Raw genomic sequence first — 21,583 nt, forward strand, 5'->3', positions numbered from 1 at the left:
CTTGGTGAAATGTGGACGATGTCACCTCCTCTTGGTGAAATGTGGACGAAGTCACCTCCTCTTGGTGAAATGTGAACGATGTCATCTCCTCTTGGTGAAATGTGGACGATGTCACCTCCTCTTGGTGAAATGTGGACGATGTCACCTCCTCTTGGTGAACTGTGGACGATGTCTCCTCCTCTTGGTGAACTGTGGACGATGTCACCTCCTCTTGGTGAAATGTGGATGATGTCACCTCCTCTTGGTGAAATGTGGATGATGTCACCTCCTCTTGGTGAAATGTGGACGAAGTCACCTCCTCTTAGTGAAATGTGGACGATGTCACCTCCTCTTGGTGAAATGTGGACGATGTCTCCTCCTCTTGGTGAACTGTGGACGATGTCACCTCCTCTTGGTGAAATGTGGACGATGTCACCTCCTCTTGGTGAAATGTGGATGATGTCACCTCCTCTTGGTGAAATGTGGACGATGTCACCTCCTCTTGGTGAAATGTGGACGATGTCACCTCCTCTTGGTGAAATGTGGATGATGTCACCTCCTCTTGGTGAAATGTGGACGATGTCACCTCCTCTTGGTGAAATGTGGACGATGTCACCTCCTCTTGGTGAAATGTGGACGATGTCACCTCCTCTTGGTGAAATGTGGACGATGTCACCTCCTCTTGGTGAAATGTGGACGATGTCACCTCCTCTTGGTGAAATGTGGACGATGTCACCTCCTCTTGGTGAAATGTGGACGATGATCTATGGATGCAAAGCACAGGGAGGAAGGTAGACATGGTTGGCCATCTATGACTGGCAAGGCAGACGAGTGAGATTCAACTCCAGGTTCTGCCCCTCTTTTAACCAGACAAGATGATGTAGGAACCCGCAGGAAGACGAGGCGGGGCGCCTGAGGAGGTCCAATCAGAATGCAACAAGAACTTTCGGTGATCAACATATCACCAGAGACTCTCACTGATGCCCAATATGTCAGTCCTGAGATATCACCAGAGACTCTCACTGATGCCCAAGTGTCAGTCCTGAGATATCACCAGAGACTCTCACTGATGCCCAATATGTCAGTCCTGAGATATCACCAGAGACTCTCACTGATGCCCAAGTGTCAGTCCTGAGATATCACCAGAGACTCTCACTGATGCCCAATATGTCAGTCCTGAGATATCACCAGAGACTCGCACTGATGCCCAATATGTCAGTCCTGAGATATCACCAGAGACTCTCACTGATGCCAAGTGTCAGTCCTGAGATATCACCAGAGACTCTCACTGATGCCCAATATGTCAGTCCTGAGATATCACCAGAGACTCTCACTGATGCCCAAGTGTCAGTCCTGAGATATCACCAGAGACTCGCACTGATGCCCAATATGTCAGTCCTGAAATATCACCAGTGTTTACAATAATTTTTTTAATGGGTACGTGCTTATTAGTAACTGGGATAAGACATTTCATAAGTGTGTGAACTGCAGTCTCTGGTTGCTCCTCATTACACTCCATGGACCAAGACATTTTCTTTACATCATCAACATAACAATCACTACAAAACGTATTGTATGACCTCTTCTACACTATATTAGGCCTTTTGAACTTGTAGTATGTAGCAGGGAACAATATGATAGTGAGGTCTATGCTCACCTCTCTGATAATATGTTATAGAGGACATTCTACTGGTATAGAATGGTACTGATGCTCTCCTCTCAGATACATAGAGGACATTCTACTGGTATAGAATGGTACTGATGCTCTCGTCTCAGAGATACATAGACATTCTACTGGTATAGAATGGTACTGATGCTCTCCTCTCAGAGATACATAGAGGACATTCTACTGGTATAGAATAGTACTGATGCTCTCCTCTCAGAGATACATAGACATTCTACTGGTATAGAACGGTGCTGATGCTCTCCTCTCAGAGATACATAGACATTCTACTGGTATAGAATGGTACTGATGCTCTCCTCTCAGAGATACATAGACATTCTACTGGTATAGAACGGTACTGATGCTCTCCTCTCAGATACATAGAGGACATTCTACTGGTATAGAATGGTACTGATGCTCTCCTCTCAGAGATACATAGACATTCTACTGGTATAGAACGGTACTGATGCTCTCCTCTCAGATACATAGAGGACATTCTACTGGTATAGAATGGTACTGATGCTCTCCTCTCAGAGATACATAGACATTCTACTGGTATAGAATGGTACTGATGCTCTCCTCTCAGAGATACATAGACATTCTACTGGTATAGAATGGTACTGATGCTCTCCTCTCAGAGATACATAGACATTCTACTGGTATAGAATGGTACTGATGCTCTCCTCTCAGAGATACATAGACATTCTACTGGTATAGAATGGTACTGATGCTCTCCTCTCAGAGATACATAGAGGACATTCTACTGGTATAGAATGGTACTGATGCTCTCCTCTCAGAGATACATAGACATTCTACTGGTATATAATGGTGCTGATTCTCTCCTCTCAGAGATACATAGAGGACATTCTACTGGTATAGAATGGTACTGATGCTCTCCTCTCAGATACATAGAGGACATTCTACTGGTATAGAATGGTGCTGATGCTCTCCTCTCAGAGATACATAGACATTCTACTGGTATAGAATGGTGCTGATGCTCTCCTCTCAGATACATAGAGGACATTCTACTGGTATAGAATGGTACTGATGCTCTCCTCTCAGATACATAGAGGACATTCTACTGGTATAGAATGGTACTGATGCTCTCCTCTCAGAGACACATAGACATTCTACTGGTATAGAATGGTACTGATGCTCTCCTCTCAGATACATAGAGGACAGTCTACTGGTATAGAATGGTACTGATGCTCTCCTCTCAGAGATACATAGAGGACATTCTACTGGTATAGAATAGTACTGATGCTCTCCTCTCAGAGATACATAGACATTCTACTGGTATAGAATGGTGCTGATGCTCTCCTCTCAGAGATACATAGACATTCTACTGGTATAGAACGGTACTGATGCTCTCCTCTCAGAGATACATAGACATTCTACTGGTATAGAACGGTACTGATGCTCTCCTCTCAGATACATAGAGGACATTCTACTGGTATAGAATGGTACTGATGCTCTCCTCTCAGAGATACATAGACATTCTACTGGTATAGAATGGTGCTGATGCTCTCTCTCAGATACATAGAGGACATTCTACTGGTATAGAATAGTACTGATGCTCTCCTCTCAGAGATACATAGAGGACATTCTACTGGTATAGAATAGTACTGATGCTCTCCTCTCAGATACATAGAGGACATTCTACTGGTATAGAATGTACTGATGCTCTCCTCTCAGATACATAGAGGACATTCTACTGGTATAGAATAGTACTGATGCTCTCCTCTCAGAGATGCATAGAGGACATTCTACTGGTATAGAATGGTGCTGATGCTCTCCTCTTAGATACATAGACATTCTACTGGTATAGAATGGTACTGATGCTCTCCTCTCAGAGATACATAGAGGACATTCTACTGGTATAGAATGGTACTGATGCTCTCCTCTCAGAGATACATAGAGGACATTCTACTGGTATAGAACGGTGCTGATGCTCTCCTCTCAGAGATACATAGAGGACATTCTACTGGTATAGAATGGTACTGATGCTCTCCTCTCAGAGATACATAGAGGACATTCTACTGGTATAGAATGGTACTGATGCTCTCCTCTCAGAGATACATAGAGCATTCTACTGGTATAGAACGGTGCTGATGCTCTCCTCTCAGAGATACATAGACATTCTACTGGTATAGAATGGTACTGATGCTCTCCTCTCAGAGATACATAGAGGACATTCTACTGGTATAGAATGGTACTGATGCTCTCCTCCAGAGATACATAGACATTCTACTGGTATAGAATGGTACTGATGCTCTCCTCTCAGAGATACATAGAGGACATTCTACTGGTATAGAACGGTACTGATGCTCTCCTCTCAGAGATACATAGACATTCTACTGGTATAGAATGGTACTGATGCTCTCCTCTCAGAGATACATAAACATTCTACTGGTATAGAACGGTGCTGATGCTCTCCTCTCAGAGATACATAGAGGACATTCTACTGGTATAGAATGGTGCTGATGCTCTCCTCTCAGATACATAGAGGACATTCTACTGGTATAGAATGGTACTGATGCTCTTCTCAGAGATACATAGACATTCTACTGGTATAGAACGGTACTGATGCTCTCCTCTCAGAGATACATAGAGGACATTCTACTGGTATAGAATGGTACTGATGCTCTCCTCTCAGAGATACATAGACATTCTACTGGTATAGAACGGTGCTGATGCTCTCCTCTTAGATACATAGACATTCTACTGGTATAGAATGGTACTGATGCTCTCCTCTCAGAGATACATAGAGGACATTCTACTGGTATAGAATGGTACTGATGCTCTCCTCTCAGAGATACATAGAGACATTCTACTGGTATAGAATGGTACTGATGCTCTCCTCTCAGAGATACATAGACATTCTACTGGTATAGAACGGTGCTGATGCTCTCCTCTTAGATACATAGACATTCTACTGGTATAGAATGGTACTGATGCTCTCCTCTCAGAGATACATAGAGGACATTCTACTGGTATAGAATGGTACTGATGCTCTCCTCTCAGATACATAGAGGACATTCTACTGGTATAGAATGGTACTGATGCTCTCGTCTCAGAGATACATAGACATTCTACTGGTATAGAATGGTACTGATGCTCTCCTCTCAGAGATACATAGAGGACATTCTACTGGTATAGAATAGTACTGATGCTCTCCTCTCAGAGATACATAGACATTCTACTGGTATAGAATGGTGCTGATGCTCTCCTCTCAGATACATAGAGGACATTCTACTGGAATAGAATAGTACTGATGCTCTCCTCTCAGAGATACATAGACATTCTACTGGTATAGAATGGTACTGATGCTCTCCTCTCAGATACATAGAGGACATTCTACTGGTATAGAATGGTACTGATGCTCTCCTCTCAGATACATAGAGGACATTCTACTGGTATAGAATGGTACTGATGCTCTCCTCTCAGAGACACATAGACATTCTACTGGTATAGAATGGTACTGATGCTCTCCTCTCAGAGATACATAGACATTCTACTGGTATAGAATGGTACTGATGCTCTCCTCTCAGAGATACATAGAGGACATTCTACTGGTATAGAATGGTACTGATGCTCTCCTCTCAGAGATACATAGACATTCTACTGGTATAGAATGGTACTGATGCTCTCCTCTCAGAGATACATAGAGGACATTCTACTGGTATAGAATGGTACTGATGCTCTCCTCTCAGAGATACATAGAGGACATTCTACTGGTATAGAATGGTACTGATGCTCTCCTCTCAGAGATACATAGACATTCTACTGGTATAGAATGGTACTGATGCTCTCCTCTCAGAGATACATAGAGGACATTCTACTGGTATAGAATGGTACTGATGCTCTCCTCTCAGAGATACATAGAGGACATTCTACTGGTATAGAATGGTACTGATGCTCTCCTCTCAGAGATACATAGAGGACATTCTACTGGTATAGAATGGTACTGATGCTCTCCTCTCAGAGATACATAGAGGACATTCTACTGGTATAGAATGGTACTGATGCTCTCCTCTCAGAGATACATAAAGGGCATTCTACTGGTATAGAACGGTGCTGATGCTCTCCTAGACATCCTACTGGTAGGCTCGCATCACTGGGCAGCTCGCAGCTGGGTTTCCCTTTGTAGTCCGTAAAAGTTTTCAAGCCTTGCCACATCCGTTGAGCGTCAGAGCTGGTGTTGTAGGATTTGATCTTAGTCCTGTATTTTTATAAGCGTCCGGATTAGTGTCCCACTCCTTGAAAGCGGAAGCTCTGGCCTTTAGCTCGGTGCGGATGTTGCCTGTAATCCATGGCTTCTGGTTGGGAAATGTACGTGGGGAAGATGTCATCGATGCACATATTGATGAAGCCGCCTGACTGAGGTGGTATACTCCTCAATGCCATTGGATGAATCCCAGAACATATTCCAGTCTGTGCTGCAAAACAGTCCTGTAGCATCCTCGTCATCTGACCACTTCCATATTGAGTGAGTCACTGGTACTTCCTGCTTTAGTTTTTGCTTGTAAGCAGGAATCGGGAGGATAGAATTATGTTCAGATTTGCCAAATGGAGGTCTGGGGAGAGCTTTGTATGCGTCTCTGTGTGTAGAGTAAAGGTGGTCTAGGGGTTTTTTCCCCCTCTGGTTGCACATGTGACATGCTGGTAGAAATGAGGTATATCTGATTTAAGTTTGCCTGCATTAAAGTCCCCGGCCACTAGGGGCGCCGCTTCTGGATGAGCATTTTCTTGTTTGCTTACGGCCTTATACAGATTGGCGAGTGCTGTCTTAGTGCCAGTATCAGTTTGTGGTGGTAAATAGATGGCTATGAATAATATAGATCAGAACTCTCTTGGTAGCTAGTGCGGTTTACAGCTTAACATGAGGTACTCTACCTCAAGCGAGCAATACCTTGAGACTTCTTTAATATTAGACATTGGGCACCAGCAGTTATTGACAAATAGACACATACCCCCACCCTTCGTCTTACCAGACGTAGCTGCTCTGTCCCGCCGAAGCACAGAGAAGCAAGCCAGCTCTATATTATCCATGTCGTCATTCCGATGCGTCTCGGTGAAACACAAGATATATACTCCCCCTTTTTCTCTGTCTTTTCTCCACCCCTCCGACTGGATCTGATTTATCTCTACAGAAAGTGTCCGGTGTGTGAATTGAGCTCACAGAAAAAAACTGAATGAAATGGAATTCAAATAATTCAACTGACATGGGTTAATTAGTTGTTTAAAATCCAGAATAATGACAGAAATGCTCAGCGCTACTGGAACATCCTCAAATGGGATCCAAATCTACCAGAATTCACAATATTGCCCCCCTCTCATTTGTTTTCGCATGCAAGCAATCTCAGCCTATTCCGTTACGCGCAGCTACCCAAGAAGCAGGACACTTGGCTCCCAGGCCCGCCCAATGGCAATTACAAGTGTGGTCATTGTGTACATTGTGACAACACGACCACGTTTTTTTAGAGGTAAACCCGAGAAGAGGTAAACCTGAGAAGAGGTAAACCTGAGAAATGGTAAACCTGAGGAGAGGTAAACCCGAGGAGAGGTAAACCCGAGAAGAGGTAAACCTGAGAAGAGCTAAACCCGAGAAGAGCTAAACCCGAGAAGAGCTAAACCCGAGAAGAGGTAAACCCGAGAAGAGGTAAACCTGAGAAGAGGTAAAGAATACTAAATCCAAAGCTTCATTAATTGTAGCACCACAAATGGCAATATACATTCTCAAATGCATCTGCAGGGCTGCTTCTATTGGTCAAACTAAACAAGCATTGAAACTTGGCATCGCAGGACGTACCGCAATTAGCAATAAAAACATGTCCTATGCTACTTCACGCCACTGCATCGAAGCCAACCAGGGCTACATTCCTCCCTGCACTTTGTAGCCGTAGAACACGTTCAGATTTCACCAAGAGGAAGTGACATCGTACGTAAACTTAAACAAAGGGAGGCATTCTGACAGTGTTCCTGAGACTCTGTGGATCCTAAGGGGCTAAACAAGAATTTTTCACTCTCCTCGTTTCTAGATTGTTGCCTTGATTTTTTTGGGGTTATCTGTGTCTCCAAATTCCTCAGGAGGGATGATAGAGTTGGAAGGCCCCCTGCCATTAAGCCCCATCCCTGGCATCTGTCCAGCTCTCTCTTTTACGACTCTAAGTTAATTAAAACCACAAACAGACTGGCACAGATGGTAGAAACACCCTCACACACATGGAAATGACACCTACGACTGCCATATAAAATTGATTTACTGATGGTTGTATAATAGACCTTTATATTCTATTTGTCCTCTCCTGGTGACATAAGATTCAGTCATATTTCAGAACCATGGACAGATCGTGTTTCAGAACCATGGACAGATCGTGTTTCAGAACCATGGACAGATCGTGTTTCAGAACCATGGGGACAGCTCATGTTTCAGAACCATGGACAGCTCATGTTTCAGAACCATGGACAGCTCATGTTTCAGAACCATGGACAGATCGTGTTTCAGAACCATGGACAGATCGTGTTTCAGAACCATGGACAGATCGTGTTTCAGAACCATGGACAGATCGTGTTTCAGAACCATGGACAGATCGTGTTTCAGAACCATGGACAGCTCGTGTTTCAGAACCATGGACAGATCGTGTTTCAGAACCATGGACAGATCGTGTTTCAGAACCATGGGGACAGCTCATGTTTCAGAACCATGGACAGATCGTGTTTCAGAACCATGGGGACAACTCATGTTTCAGAACCATGGACAGATCGTGTTTCAGAACCATGGGGACAACTCATGTTTCAGAACCATGGACAGATCGTGTTTCAGAACCATGGGGACAACTCATGTTTCAGGACCATGGACAGATCGTGTTTCAGAACCATGGACAGATCGTGTTTCAGAACCATGGACAGATCGTGTTTCAGCACCATGGACAGATCGTGTTTCAGAACCATGGACAGCGGCTCAGTTAACAAACCCACTGTACCACACTTACCATTAGCTCTCTATTAGGACTGCTGTCCTAGCTCTCCGTTAGGACTGCTGTCCTAGCTCTCCGTTAGGACGGCTGTCCTAGCTCTCCGTTAGGACGGCTGTCCTAGCTCTCCGTTAGGACTGCTGTCCTAGCTCTCCGTTAGGACGGCTGTCCTAGCTCTCCGTTAGGACGGCTGTCCTAGCTCTCCGTTAGGATGGCTGTCCTAGATGTCCATTAGCACGTCTGTCCTAGCTCTCCGTTAGGATGGCTGTCCTAGATGTCCATTAGCACGTCTGTCCTAGCTCTCTATCAGGACATCTGTCCTAGCTCTCCATTAGGACGGCTGTCCTAGCTCTCCGTTAGGACGGCTGTCCTAGCTCTCTATCAGGACGGCTGTCCTAGCTCTCTATCAGGACGGCTGTCCTAGCTCTCCGTTAGGACGGCTGTCCTAGCTCTCCGTTAGGACGGCTGTCCTAGCTCTCTGTTAGGACGGCTGTCCTAGCTCTCCGTTAGGACGGCTGTCCTAGCTCTCCGTTAGGACGGCTGTCCTAGCTCTCCGTTAGGACGGCTGTCCTAGCTCTCCGTTAGGACGGCTGTCCTTGCTCTCCATTAGGATGGCTGTCCTAGCTCTCCATTAGGACGGCTGTCCTAGCTCTCCATTAGGACGGCTGTCCTAGCTCTCCGTTAGGACGGCTGTCCTAGCTCTCCGTTAGGACGGCTGTCCTAGCTCTCCGTTAGGACGGCTGTCCTAGCTCTCCGTTAGGACAGCTGTCCTAGCTCTCCATTAGGACGGCTGTCCTAGCTCTCTATCAGGACGGCTGTCCTAGCTCTCCGTTAGGACGGCTGTCCTAGCTCTCCGTTAGGACGGCTGTCCTAGCTCTCCATTAGGACGGCTGTCCACCCCTTTCTTAGAAGACTGAAAGGTTGAAAAATAGAACCTGCGTACGACAGTGTGTCTAGAACCAGGTTCTGGTTTTGGCAGGAACAACTATGGTTGGCTTTAAATGGTTTAATCACTGTTTGTGATATATGACTGTCTCCTATCTCTCTACCAACCAGGAGGAAGAGGAAAAGCTGAGCCTTGATGACAACGTCCTGTTGGATGAGGACTTTGAGGCTGGGTACGAGGCTGGAGAAGAGGAGGAGGAAGAGATGGAGGAGGAAGAGGGGGAAGATGATGAAGAGGAGGAAGAGAGCAACAAGATGAAGATTCTGCGTCACATTGCAGGCGTGGCGTCTAAAGTGAAGGAGATCATTGGGAATCTGATCACCACCGCGGGAAAAGTGGTGGTCACTATACTGTTAGGAGTCACAGGTCAGTGTTTTCCAGTGAGAGAGAGAGGAATCCGCCCCTGCACTATACTCAACACGCTCTCAATGTGTACAAACACTTATTTTTGACTGTTATTTATGTTTATTAATATATGACCATAGAGTCGTTCCACATAAAAAAAAAGCAAAACAAACAAAACGTTCAAACTACAGAAACGATTTCAGATAAATCTGACATGGTGGGTGTTGGTGGGTGTTGGTGGGTTTTAGTGGGTGTTGGTGGGTGTTGGTGGGTGTTGGTGGGTGTTAGTGGGTGTGGTGGGTGTTGGTGGGTGTTGGTGGCTGTCATGGCTTGCTGAATTGAATGACCCCATACCCAAACTAGCGCCAACAGATGTTCTTGATCAGGTCATGTTGTCAGGAAAAACTCCTGGTCCTATCCAATACAGTATACTTCAATGCTGCCATCTCAACCACTGTTTAGCCAACTGTATATACATACAGTGAGGAGAACAAGTATTTGATACACTGCCGATTTTGCAGGTTTTCCCACTTACAAAGCATGTAGAGGTCTGTAATGTTTTATCATAGGTACACTTCAACTGTGAGAGACGGAATCTAAAACAAAAATCCAGAAAATCACATTGTATAATATTTAAGTAATTAATTAGCATTTTATTGCATGACATAAGTATTTGATACATTCGAAAAGCAGAACCTAATATTTGGTACAGAAACCTTTGTAATTACAGAGATCATACGTTTCCTGTAGTTCTTGACCAGGTTTGCACACACTGTAGCAGGGGTTTTGGCCCACTCCTCCATACAGGTTTCGGGGCTGTCGCTGGGCAATACGGACTTTCAGCTCCCTCCAAAGATTTTCTATTGGGTTCAGGTCTGGAGACTGGCTAGGCCACTACAGGACCTTGAGATGCTTCTTACGGAGCCACTCCTTAGTTGCCCTGGCTGTGTGTTTCGGGTCGTTGTCATGCTGGAAGACCCAGCCACGGCCCATCTTCAATGCTCTTACTGAGGGAAGGAGGTTGTTGGCCGAGATCTCGCGATACATGGCGCCATCCATCCTCCCCTCAATATGGTGCAGTCGTCCTGTCCCCTTTGCAGAAAAGCATTCCCAAAGAATGATGTTTCAACCTCCATGCTTCATGTTCATGTTCATGTTCATGTTGGGATGGTGTTCTTGGGGTTCTTCTTCCTCCAAACATGGTGAGTGGAGTTTAGACCAAAAAGCTATTTTTTTGTCTCATCAGACCACATGACCTTCTCCCATTCCTCCTCTGGATCATCCAGATGGTCATTGATAAACTTCAGACAGGCCTGAACATGTGCTGGCTTGAGCAGGGCGACCTTGCGTGCACTGCAGGATTTTAATACATGACGGCGTAGTGTGTTACTAATGGTTTTCTTTGAGACTGTGGTCCCAGCTCTCTTCAGGTCATTGACCAGGTCCTGCCGTGTAGTTCTGGGCTGATCCCTCACCTTCCTCATGATCATTGATGCTCCACGAGGTGAGATCTTGCATGGAGCCCCAGGCCGAGGGTGATTCACCGTCAACTTCTTCCGTTTTCTAATAATTGCACCAACAGTTGTTGCCTTCTCACCAAGCTGCTTGCCTATTGTCCTGTAGCCCATCCCAGCCTTGTGCAGGTCTACAATTTTATCCCTGATGTCCTTACGCAGCTCTCTAGTCTTGGCCATTGTGGAGAGGTTGGAGTCTGTTTGATTGAGTGTGTGGACAGGTGTCTTTTATACAGGTAACGAGTTCAAACAGGTGCAGTTAATACAGGCAATGAGTGGAGAACAGGAGTGCTTCTTAAAGAAAAACTAACATGTCTGTGAGAACCGGAATTCTTACTGGTGTCAAATACTTATGTCATAAATAAATAAAATGCAATAAAATGCAAATTAATTATACAATGTGATTTTTTGGATTTTTGTTTCACAGTTGAAGTGTAACTATGATAAAAATGACAGACCTCTCCATGCTTTGTAAGTAGGAAAACCTGCAAAATCGGCAGTGTATCAAATACTTGTTCTCCCCCACTGTATATATATATATATATATCTGCTTCTCTAATTGGTTGATTGATTGATTGATATCTAAGTGTATCTGTGTCCACCAGGTGTAATACTGGTCTTGCTGACATCTGCGGCCGAGTTCTTTACCTTCCGATAGATCTTTAAATATCATTGTATCCGTTTGCATCTATCTATATATATATCGGAATGCTTATTGTACTGTTTCCACCAGGTATCACGCTGCCCCCCTACTTATTGATTGGTTGATTGATTGATGAATTGATTTATAAATGTATGTGTATTTTTAAGGTATCAGTCTACTTATTGATTGGTTGATTGATTGATGAATTGATTTATAAATGTATGTGTATTTTTAAGGTATCACGCTGCCCCCCCCCCAGTCTACTTATTGATTGGTTGATTGATTGATGAATTGATTTATAAATGTATGTGTATTTTTAAGGTATCACGCTGCCCCCCCCCAGTCTACTTATTGATTGGTTGATTGATGAATTGATTTATAAATGTATGTGTATTTTTAAGGTATCACGCTGCCCTCCCTGACGTCTGCGGTATATTTCTTCGTGTTCCTGTTCCTGTGTACGTGGTGGTCGTTCTGCCGCACCTTCGACACCCTCATCTTCAGCTGTATGTGTGTCCTCATGGCCATATTCAGCGCTGGACACCTGGTCGTCCTCTACCTCTATCAGTTTCAGTTCTTCCAAGAGAGCATCCCTCCAGAGGACAGCTACATCAGGTTAGATCTGTCTTTGTGTCTTTCTTTATTTATGTCTGTCTTTTATGATGACAGATATTTAGTTACCCTGGTTACTGTGGCTGCTAGGTGTTTACTATACAGCTCAACTCCAGTTAACTGTGTGCATTCAGTAAATGTGAACTTTCACCATTTTAATCCAAAATATATACAGTATCGCCACATCCAATCAGAAGTCCTAATCCACTTGTAGAAATCCACCAGGCTTTTAAACGTAGTGTATTCTGGTTCCTCAATACTTACTGGCTGTAACATATATTGTCATTATAATTAATGTATGAGGGGGGATGGGATAGGGAGACCATTAGTTGTTTATGTGGAAGGTTGCGGATAAGTGGTAAGGTTGAATTCCTAATCCACCCCTTAACCCCCACTTTACATCTGAAACAATTGGATAACTATTAGCAATATAGTAAACTCCCACCCAGTCTGTGCCATGATTGCAGAAGCTACTCATCAGTGTTGTCCTCGCTGCTATTATAACATAACTACTTATTTAGACAATGTATTTTAGCAGTGTTGCCCTTGCCACTATGTCCCTGGCAAGATAGCCTTGGTGTTTCTGGAGACTATTGATTCCAATGTCTTTAGTCTGCTGGCCTTGCATTACAGCAGTGTGTCACACCCAATGCTATTATGGCTATCTATAGCATTAGCATCACCTTATATAGCATCTGTCACCTTGTATACCATTAGCATCACCTTATATAGCAACTGTCACCTTGTATGCCATTAGCATCACCTTATATAGCAACTGTCACCTTGAATGCCATTAGCATCACCTTATATAGCAACTGTCACCTTGTATACCATTAGCATCACCTTATATAGCAACTGTCACCTTGTATACCATTAGCATCACCTTATATAGCAACTGTCACCTTGTATACCATTAGCATCACCTTATATAGCAACTGTCACCTTGTATACCATTAGCATCACCTTATATAGCAACTGTCACCTTGAATGCCATTAGCATCACCTTATATAGCAACGGTCACCTTGTATACCATTAGCATCACCTTATATAGCGACTATAATATATGCCATTTGGCAGACGCTTTTATCCAAAGCGACTTACAGTCATGTGTGCATACATTCTACGTATGGGTGGTCCCGGGAATCGAACCCACTACCCTGGCGTTACAAGCGCCATGCTCTACCAACTGAGCTACAGAAGGACCACAGAAGGACTATCAACCTGAATAGCATTAGCATCACCTTATATAGCAACGGTCACCTTGTATACCATTAGCATCACCTTATATAGCGACTGTCACCTTGTATACCATTAGCATCACCTTATATAGCATCTGTCACCTTGTATACCATTAGCATCACCTTATATAGCAACTATCAACCTGAATAGCATTAGCATCATCTTATATTGCAACTGTCACCTCGATGGTCCATTTCCTTCCTCTCACTTTGCACAAGGATGGAGAGGATAAGCTAATGGCCACACCCACACATGCAATGACATCTCCTGGTTTCAATGATGTTTCTAGAGACAATATCTCTCTCATCATCACTCAATACCTAGGTTTACCTCCACTGTATTCACATCCTACCATACCTTTGTCTATACATTATACCTTGAAGCTATTTTATTGCCCACAGAAACCTCCTTTTACTCTCTGTTCCTGCTTTTAGCCGTACCCTTATCCTACTCCTCCTCTTTTCCTCTGGTGATGTAGAGGTGAATCCAGGCCCTGCAGTGCCGAGCTCCACTCCTATTCCCCAGGCGCTCTCTTTTGATGACTTCTGTAACCGTAATAGCCTTGGTTTCATTCACGTTAACATTAGAAGCCTACTCCCTAAATTTGTTTTACTCACTGCTTTAGCACACTCTGCCAACCCGGATGTTCTAGCTGTGTCTGAATCCTGGCTTAGGATTCTGAAATTTTCATCCCTAACTACAACATTTTCAGACAAGATAGAACTGCCAAAGGGGGCGGTGTTGCAATCTACTGCAAAGATAGCCTGTAGAGTTCTGTCCTACTATCCAGGTCTGTAGCCAAACAATTTGTACTTCTACTTTTAAAAATCCACCTCTCTAAAAAGAAGTCTCTCACCGTTGCCGCCTGCTATAGATCACCCTCTGCCCCCAGCTGTGCTCTGGACACCATATGTGAACTGATTGCCCCCCATCATCTATCTTCAGAGCTCGTGCTTCTAGGTGACCTGAACTAGAACATGCTTAACACCCCAGCCATCCTACAATCTAAACTTGATGCCCTCAATCTCACACTAATTATCAATGAACCTACCAGGTACCTCCCCAAAGCCGTAAACATGGGCACCCTCATAGATATCATCCTAACCAACCTGCCCTCCAAATACACCTCTGCTGTTTTCAACCAAGATCTCAGCGATCACTGCCTCATTGCCTGCATCCGTAATGGGTCTGGTGTCAAACGACCTCCCCTCATCACTGTCAAACGCTCCCTGAAACACTTCAGCGAGCAGGCCTTTCTAATCGACCTGGCCGGGGTATCCTGGAAGGATATTGATCTCATCCCGTCAGTAGAGGATGCCTGGTTATTTTTTTTAAATGCCTTCCTAACCATCTTAAATAAGCATGCCCCATTCAAGAAATTTAGAACCAGGAACAGATATAGCAGATATAGACTGCCCTTAACTAACACAAAAACATCCTATGGTGTTCTGCATTAGCATCGAACAGTCCCCGTGATATGCAGCTTTTCAGGGAGCTAGAAACCAATATACACAGGCAGTTAGAAAAGCCAAGGCTAGCTTTTTCAAGCAGAAATTTGCTTCCTGCAACACTAACTCAAAAAAGTTCTGGGACACTGTAAAGTCCATGGAGAATAAGAACACCTCCTCCCAGCTGCCCACTGCACTGAAGATAGGAAACACTGTCACCACTGATAAATCCACTATAATTGAGAATTTCAATAAGCATTTTTCTACGGCTGGCCATGCTTTCCACCTGGCTACCCCTACCCCAGTCAACAGCACTGTACTCCCCACAGCAACTCGCCCAAGCCTTCCCCATTTCTCCTTCTTCCAAATCCAGTCAGCTGATGTTCTGAAAGAGCTGCAAAATCTGGACCCCTACAAATCAGCCGGGGTAGATAATCTGGACCCTTTCTTTCTAAAATTATCTGCCCGGAATTGTTGCCACCCCTATTACTCGCCTGTTCAACCTCTCTTTCGTGTCGTCTGAGATTCCCAAAGATTGGAAAGCAGCTGCGGTCACTCTTGACCCAAACTGCTACAGACCTATATCTATCCTACCCTGCCTTTCTAAGGTCTTCGAAAGCGAAGTCAACATACAGATTACCGACCATTTCAAATCTCACCATACCCTCTCTGCTATGCAATCTGGTTTCAGAGCTTGTCATGGGTGCACCTCAGCTCAAGGTCCTAAACGATATCTTAACCGCCATCGATAAGAAACATTACTGTGCAGCCATATTCATTGATCTGGCCAAGGCTTTCGACTCTCTCAATCACCACATCCTCATCGGCAGACTCGCCAGCCTTGGTTTCTCAAATGATTGCCTCGCCTGGTTCACCAACTACTTCTCTGATAGAGTTCAGTATGTCAAATCGGAGGGCCTGTTGTCCGGACCTCTGGCAGTCTCTATGGGGGTGCCACAGGGTTCAATTCTTGGACCGACTCTCTTCTCTGTATACATCAATGATGTCGCTCTTGCTGCTGGTGAGTCTCTGATCCACCTCTACGCAAACGACACCATTCTGTATACTTCCGGCCCTTCTTTGGACACTGTTATTAACAACCTTCCAGGCAAGCTTCAATGCCATACAACTCTCCTTCCGTGGCCTCCAATGGCTCTTAAATACAAGTAAAACTAAATGCATGCTCTTCAACCGATCGCTGCCTACACCTGGCCCGCAGCCTTTCACATTATAGCACTATGACTCATAGAACGACATGAAGACGCATGCAGCTCAATTTAATTTCTCACTCTTGTCGTAAAGTATTTTGGCGAAGCGTCTAATGATTAGTCAACGGATAAAGATATACAAGCAAATGTTCATTTAAAAAGTTCACCTTTCCGCTATGTTAATCTGGTTGACTTTCCACAGCCCCTGAGATATGTCAGTCTCTCTGATGTCATCTAGCGTGAGTGATGCGTTAAAAACCGTGGGCCCCAACGAGCTGTTATCAGAGTCCTAGTACCAATGGCTGTGTCAGAATGGCACCCTATTCTCTATATAATGCACTTCTTTAGACCAGGGCTGGCACCCTATTCCCTATATAGTGCACAACTTACAGTACAGTACAGTACACTACACTACACTACAGTACACTACACTACACTACAGTACACTACGCTACAGTACAGGACAGTACAGTACACTATACTACAGTACACCACACTACAATACACTACAGTACACTACACTACAGTACACTATACTACAGCACACTACAGTACAGTACAGTACACTACAGTACACCACACTACACCACAGTACACTACAGTACACTATACTGCAGTACACTATACTACACTACACTACAATACAGTACAGTATACTACAGTACACTACAGTACACCACAGTACACCACACTACACTACACTATACTACAGTACACTATACTACAGTACAATACAGTACACTACACTATACTTCAGTACAGTACAGTACACTACACTATACTTCAGTACAGTACACTACACTACACTATACTACAGTACAGTACACTATACTTCAGTACAGTACAGTAGAGTACACTACACTATACTACACTACACTACACTATATACTTCAGTACAGTACAGTACAGTACAGTAGAGTACACTACACTATACTACAGTACACTACACTATACTATACTTCAGTACAGTACACTACACTGCACTATACTACAGTACAGTACTCTACCCTACACCCAGCCCTCCGTGTCCTAGCCTACCAGGGAAACTCATCCACCCCCTAAATAAGTGCTTTGCTGTCCTGGGTTCAAATACTATTTGACATTTTTCAAATACTGTTACGTTTACTCTAGTCTTCCTGGAGTACCATATGGGCGTGGTTTGGAATTTCCCGACAATTCTATTGGTTCCATTGCGCAAGCTAAGCTGAATCATGCCCATATAAAGTATTTGATATTGTCATGAATACTATTTGAACCCAGGTCTGGTATAGTGTTGTTTGGTCCCCATGATACAATAGGCTAACATCTCCGGCTCCTGTGGGAGTCCTAATTGTGTGTGTTGACAGAGGCCTGGCCTTGCTGCCTGGCTGACTGAGTGAAGGGTGGTGACAGACTTAGTTTTCACATCGCTTCCTGCCTCCTCGGCTTACAATAGACCAATCTAAAGTGAAATGCCCCTAGCTACAGATCTAGGATCAGCTTTACCTCCCCCAAACCTTACCCTAACCATTAGTGTGGGGAAACACTAGGGGATATTTTCCAACCCTACACTACAATAGAGCAATCCTCTTTCTCTGATTCCTTCCCACGTCTCCCTGGAGTAAACACTGGTGCACTTCATGGGTTTAAAAAAAAAAGACTCATATGAAGATATGAATGTTTAGTTACAAACAAATCACATTGTTATTTTATATATCGGTTTGAAAAGGGGAGAGAGAACGTGTGCACACTTCAGGGAGAAAAGGGGGAGGAAGGGAGTGGGACACTCAGGTCATGTGACCTGCTATTACCAGCGGCAGGAAGTAGCGTGGAGGTGGTGAGGCGGTATAGCTGGCGGTAACTCGTATTCCACAGGGGGCTGCATCTCAATACTCTAGAGTGACTTCATCTCCTTGTCTCCTGTCCTTCATCTGCATTAACAGAACTGGGCAGGTGAAAGGAGTTATGACTGTGTATGACCCCCCCCCCCTGACACTTTTACATAAAGCTCCTGTCTGCACTAAGGATGATGTATTCGTGAATTATACGTTTCAATTACCGGGAACAATTCATATTTATCCAGGGAGTTCTGGGAAATGTCAAAAAAAAAAAAATATTGGAGGTGTCCATTGCAAGTGTTTAAAACCGAGATACGCCAGGGTTCTCCCCAAATAAGAGAGGGGGGAGTTCTGCGTCACCTCGGCAACAAAATATGTCAAGTTTTTCGCAGAACAAATGTATTGTAGTAACGATCTAAGTAACTGTCTCTTGGTGGCCAATGACATTGTTATGAATACGCGAACCAGGCCGTTCATAAAGTCAGAGCGTTACCGTGTTCCTCGATGAACGATGAATGCACTGACTGTAAAGTCGTTCTGGATAATAGCATCTGCTAGCGGTAGGTTATCTAGACACAGAGCACTCTGCCGCGGTCATCCCTCTCTTCAAAGGGGGCTGACACTCTAGACCCAAACTGTTACAGACCTATATCCATCCTGCCCTGCCTCTAGACACAAACTGTTACAGACCTATATCCATCCTGCCCTTCCTCTAGACCCAAATTGTTACAGACCTATATCCATCCTGCCCTGCCTCTAGCCCCAAACTGTTACAGACCTATATCCATCCTGCCTTGCCCTGCCTCTAGACCCAAACTGTTACAGACCTATATCCATCCTGCCCTGCCTCTAGACCCAAACTGTTACAGACCTATAACTGCCCTGCCTCTAGACCCAAACTGTTACAGACCTATATCCATCCTGCCCTGCCCTGCCTCTAGACCCAAACTGTTACAGACCTATATCCATCCTGCCCTGCCCTGCCTCTAGACCCAAACTGTTATAGACCTATATCCATCCTGCCTCTAGACCCAAACTGTTACAGACCTATATCCATCCTGCCTCTAGACCCAAACTGTTACAGACCTATATCCATCCTGCCCTGCCCTGCCTCTAGACCCAAACTGTTACAGACCTATATCCATCCTGCCCTGCCCTGCCTCTAGACCCAAACTGTTACAGACCTATATCTATCCTGCCCTGCCTCTAGACCCAAACTGTTACAGACCTATATCCATCCTGCCCTGCCCTGCCCTGCCCTGCCCTGCCCTGCCCTGCCCTGCCCTGCCCTGCCCTGCCTCTAGACCCAAACTGTTACAGACCTATATCCATCCTGCCCTGCCCTGCCCTGCCCCCTGCCCTGCCCTGCCCTGCCCTGCCCTGCCTCTAGACCCAAACTGCTATAGACCTATATCTATTCTACCCTGTCTTTCTAAGGTCTTCGAAAGCCAAGTTATTAATAAACAGATCCCTGTCCAAGCTCTCAGGATGCACAGAGTGCACCCCAGCCATAGAATAACACAAACGTTATAACGCCAGTCAAACAAAAGTCAAATGACCAAAGTTGCTAAGCTAGATAACCTCCTTCAACAAAAACAATGTCCGCGGGACCGCGGGTATCTAATTAGCATAATGAAAAATATCCCCATTTAAAATCTGTCGGTTTAAACTGGATAAATGTGTTGTTTTCCATTGAATGCGTCTCAATCCACCTCATCTGCTGATGTCGCACTTCCACTTCTGAGGTCAAAGGTGACAGAGCCAGAGCGGTGTTTGTCAGACCGTGAGACATGCCGAAAATTGGTCTTCTCACAAAATAACCTTTTGTAGCATCCGAACGGTTTGGCCCCACAAAATGATGACCTCTATTATGAAAGATGAGACGAACACGGTGGTGTTCTCCGTTTTGCTCAAAGCGTCTTGGGGACACTTTTAAAGTCGGGTTATATCTGATCTGTCGATGTCTTTCAACTTCAGGGGCGTTTGAACCGTCATCGTTCGCTCCAGTGGAAAGGTGAGTCTCTCGGTAGGACTCTCCGCAAGCCTCACAAGACTAGTCTCTCGGTAGGACTCTCCGCAAGCCTCACAAGACTAGTCTCTCGGTAGGACTCTCCGCAAGCCTCACAAGACTAGTCTGAAGGTAGCAGTTTTAAAAAACAAATCAATACCTTAAAGGGTTAAAAAAAAGAAACTCCTAATCAAATACTGATCCTTGGTATGGCCATTTTTAAAACAATCCCATATGTTAGTTTAGTATAACCCCCCTGCTTAGACTCTAGAGGGTTTTACTATCAAAGTATCTTAACAGTGACTAACTGTTTTATAAAATATAATATCCATATATACTCTCATACCATTTGTTGTTCACACATTCTCTACCGACGCTCTCATATGGGCAGTACTAGACAGAGCAGAGAAGCTCTCATATTGGCAGTACTAGACAGAGTAGAGGAGCTCTCATATTGGCAGTACTAGACAGAGTAGAGGAGCTCTCATATGGGCAGTACTAGACAGAGCAGAGAAGCTCTCATATTGGCAGTACTAGACAGAGCAGAGGAGCTCTCATATGGGCAGTACTAGACAGAGCAGAGAAGCTCTCATATGGGCAGTACTAGACAGAGCAGAGGAGCTCTCATATTGGCAGTACTAGACAGAGCAGGGAAGCTCTCATATGGGCAGTACTAGACAGAGCAGAGGAGCTCTCATATTGGCAGTACTAGACAGGGCAGAGGAGCTCTCATATGGGCAGTACTAGACAGAGCAGAGAAGCTCTCATATTGACAGTACTAGACAGAGCAGAGAAGCTCTCATATTGGCAGTACTAGACAGAGCAGAGGAGCTCTCATATGGGCAGTACTAGACAGAGCAGAGGAGCTCTCATATGGGCAGTACTAGACAGAGCAGAGGAGCTCTCATATTGGCAGTACTAGACAGAGTAGAGAAGCTCTCATATGGGCAGTACTAGACAGAGTAGAGAAGCTCTCATATGGGCAGTACTAGACAGAGCAGAGGAGCTCTCATATTGGCAGCAGTAGGAGAAGAACAGAGAAGCTCTCATATTAACAGCAGTAGGAGAAACAGAGAGAAGCTCTCATATTAACAGCAGTAGGAGAAGAACAGAGAAGCTCTCATATTAACAGCAGTAGGAGAAGAACAGAGAAGCTCTCATATTAACAGCAGTAGGAGAAACA

At 44.6% G+C, this 21,583-nt stretch overlaps 1 protein-coding gene across 1 annotated transcript in view; it reads left to right on the plus strand.

The window, feature by feature from the left end:
- The window catches only part of LOC118377407 (piezo-type mechanosensitive ion channel component 2-like), a gene marked incomplete at its 5' end in the record, with an annotated part of 307,558 nt that overhangs the window by 69,517 nt on the left and 216,458 nt on the right, over positions 1-21,583 (plus strand). The window contains 2 exons of the mRNA XM_052477385.1: positions 9,676-9,931; positions 12,469-12,682. Of these exons, the coding sequence (XP_052333345.1) occupies positions 9,676-9,931; positions 12,469-12,682 (470 nt within the window). The remainder of the gene's footprint in view (positions 1-9,675; positions 9,932-12,468; positions 12,683-21,583) is intronic.

Source organism: Oncorhynchus keta, chromosome 23, assembly GCF_023373465.1.
Source record: "Oncorhynchus keta strain PuntledgeMale-10-30-2019 chromosome 23, Oket_V2, whole genome shotgun sequence".
NCBI classification, from domain to species: Eukaryota; Metazoa; Chordata; class Actinopteri; order Salmoniformes; family Salmonidae; genus Oncorhynchus; species Oncorhynchus keta.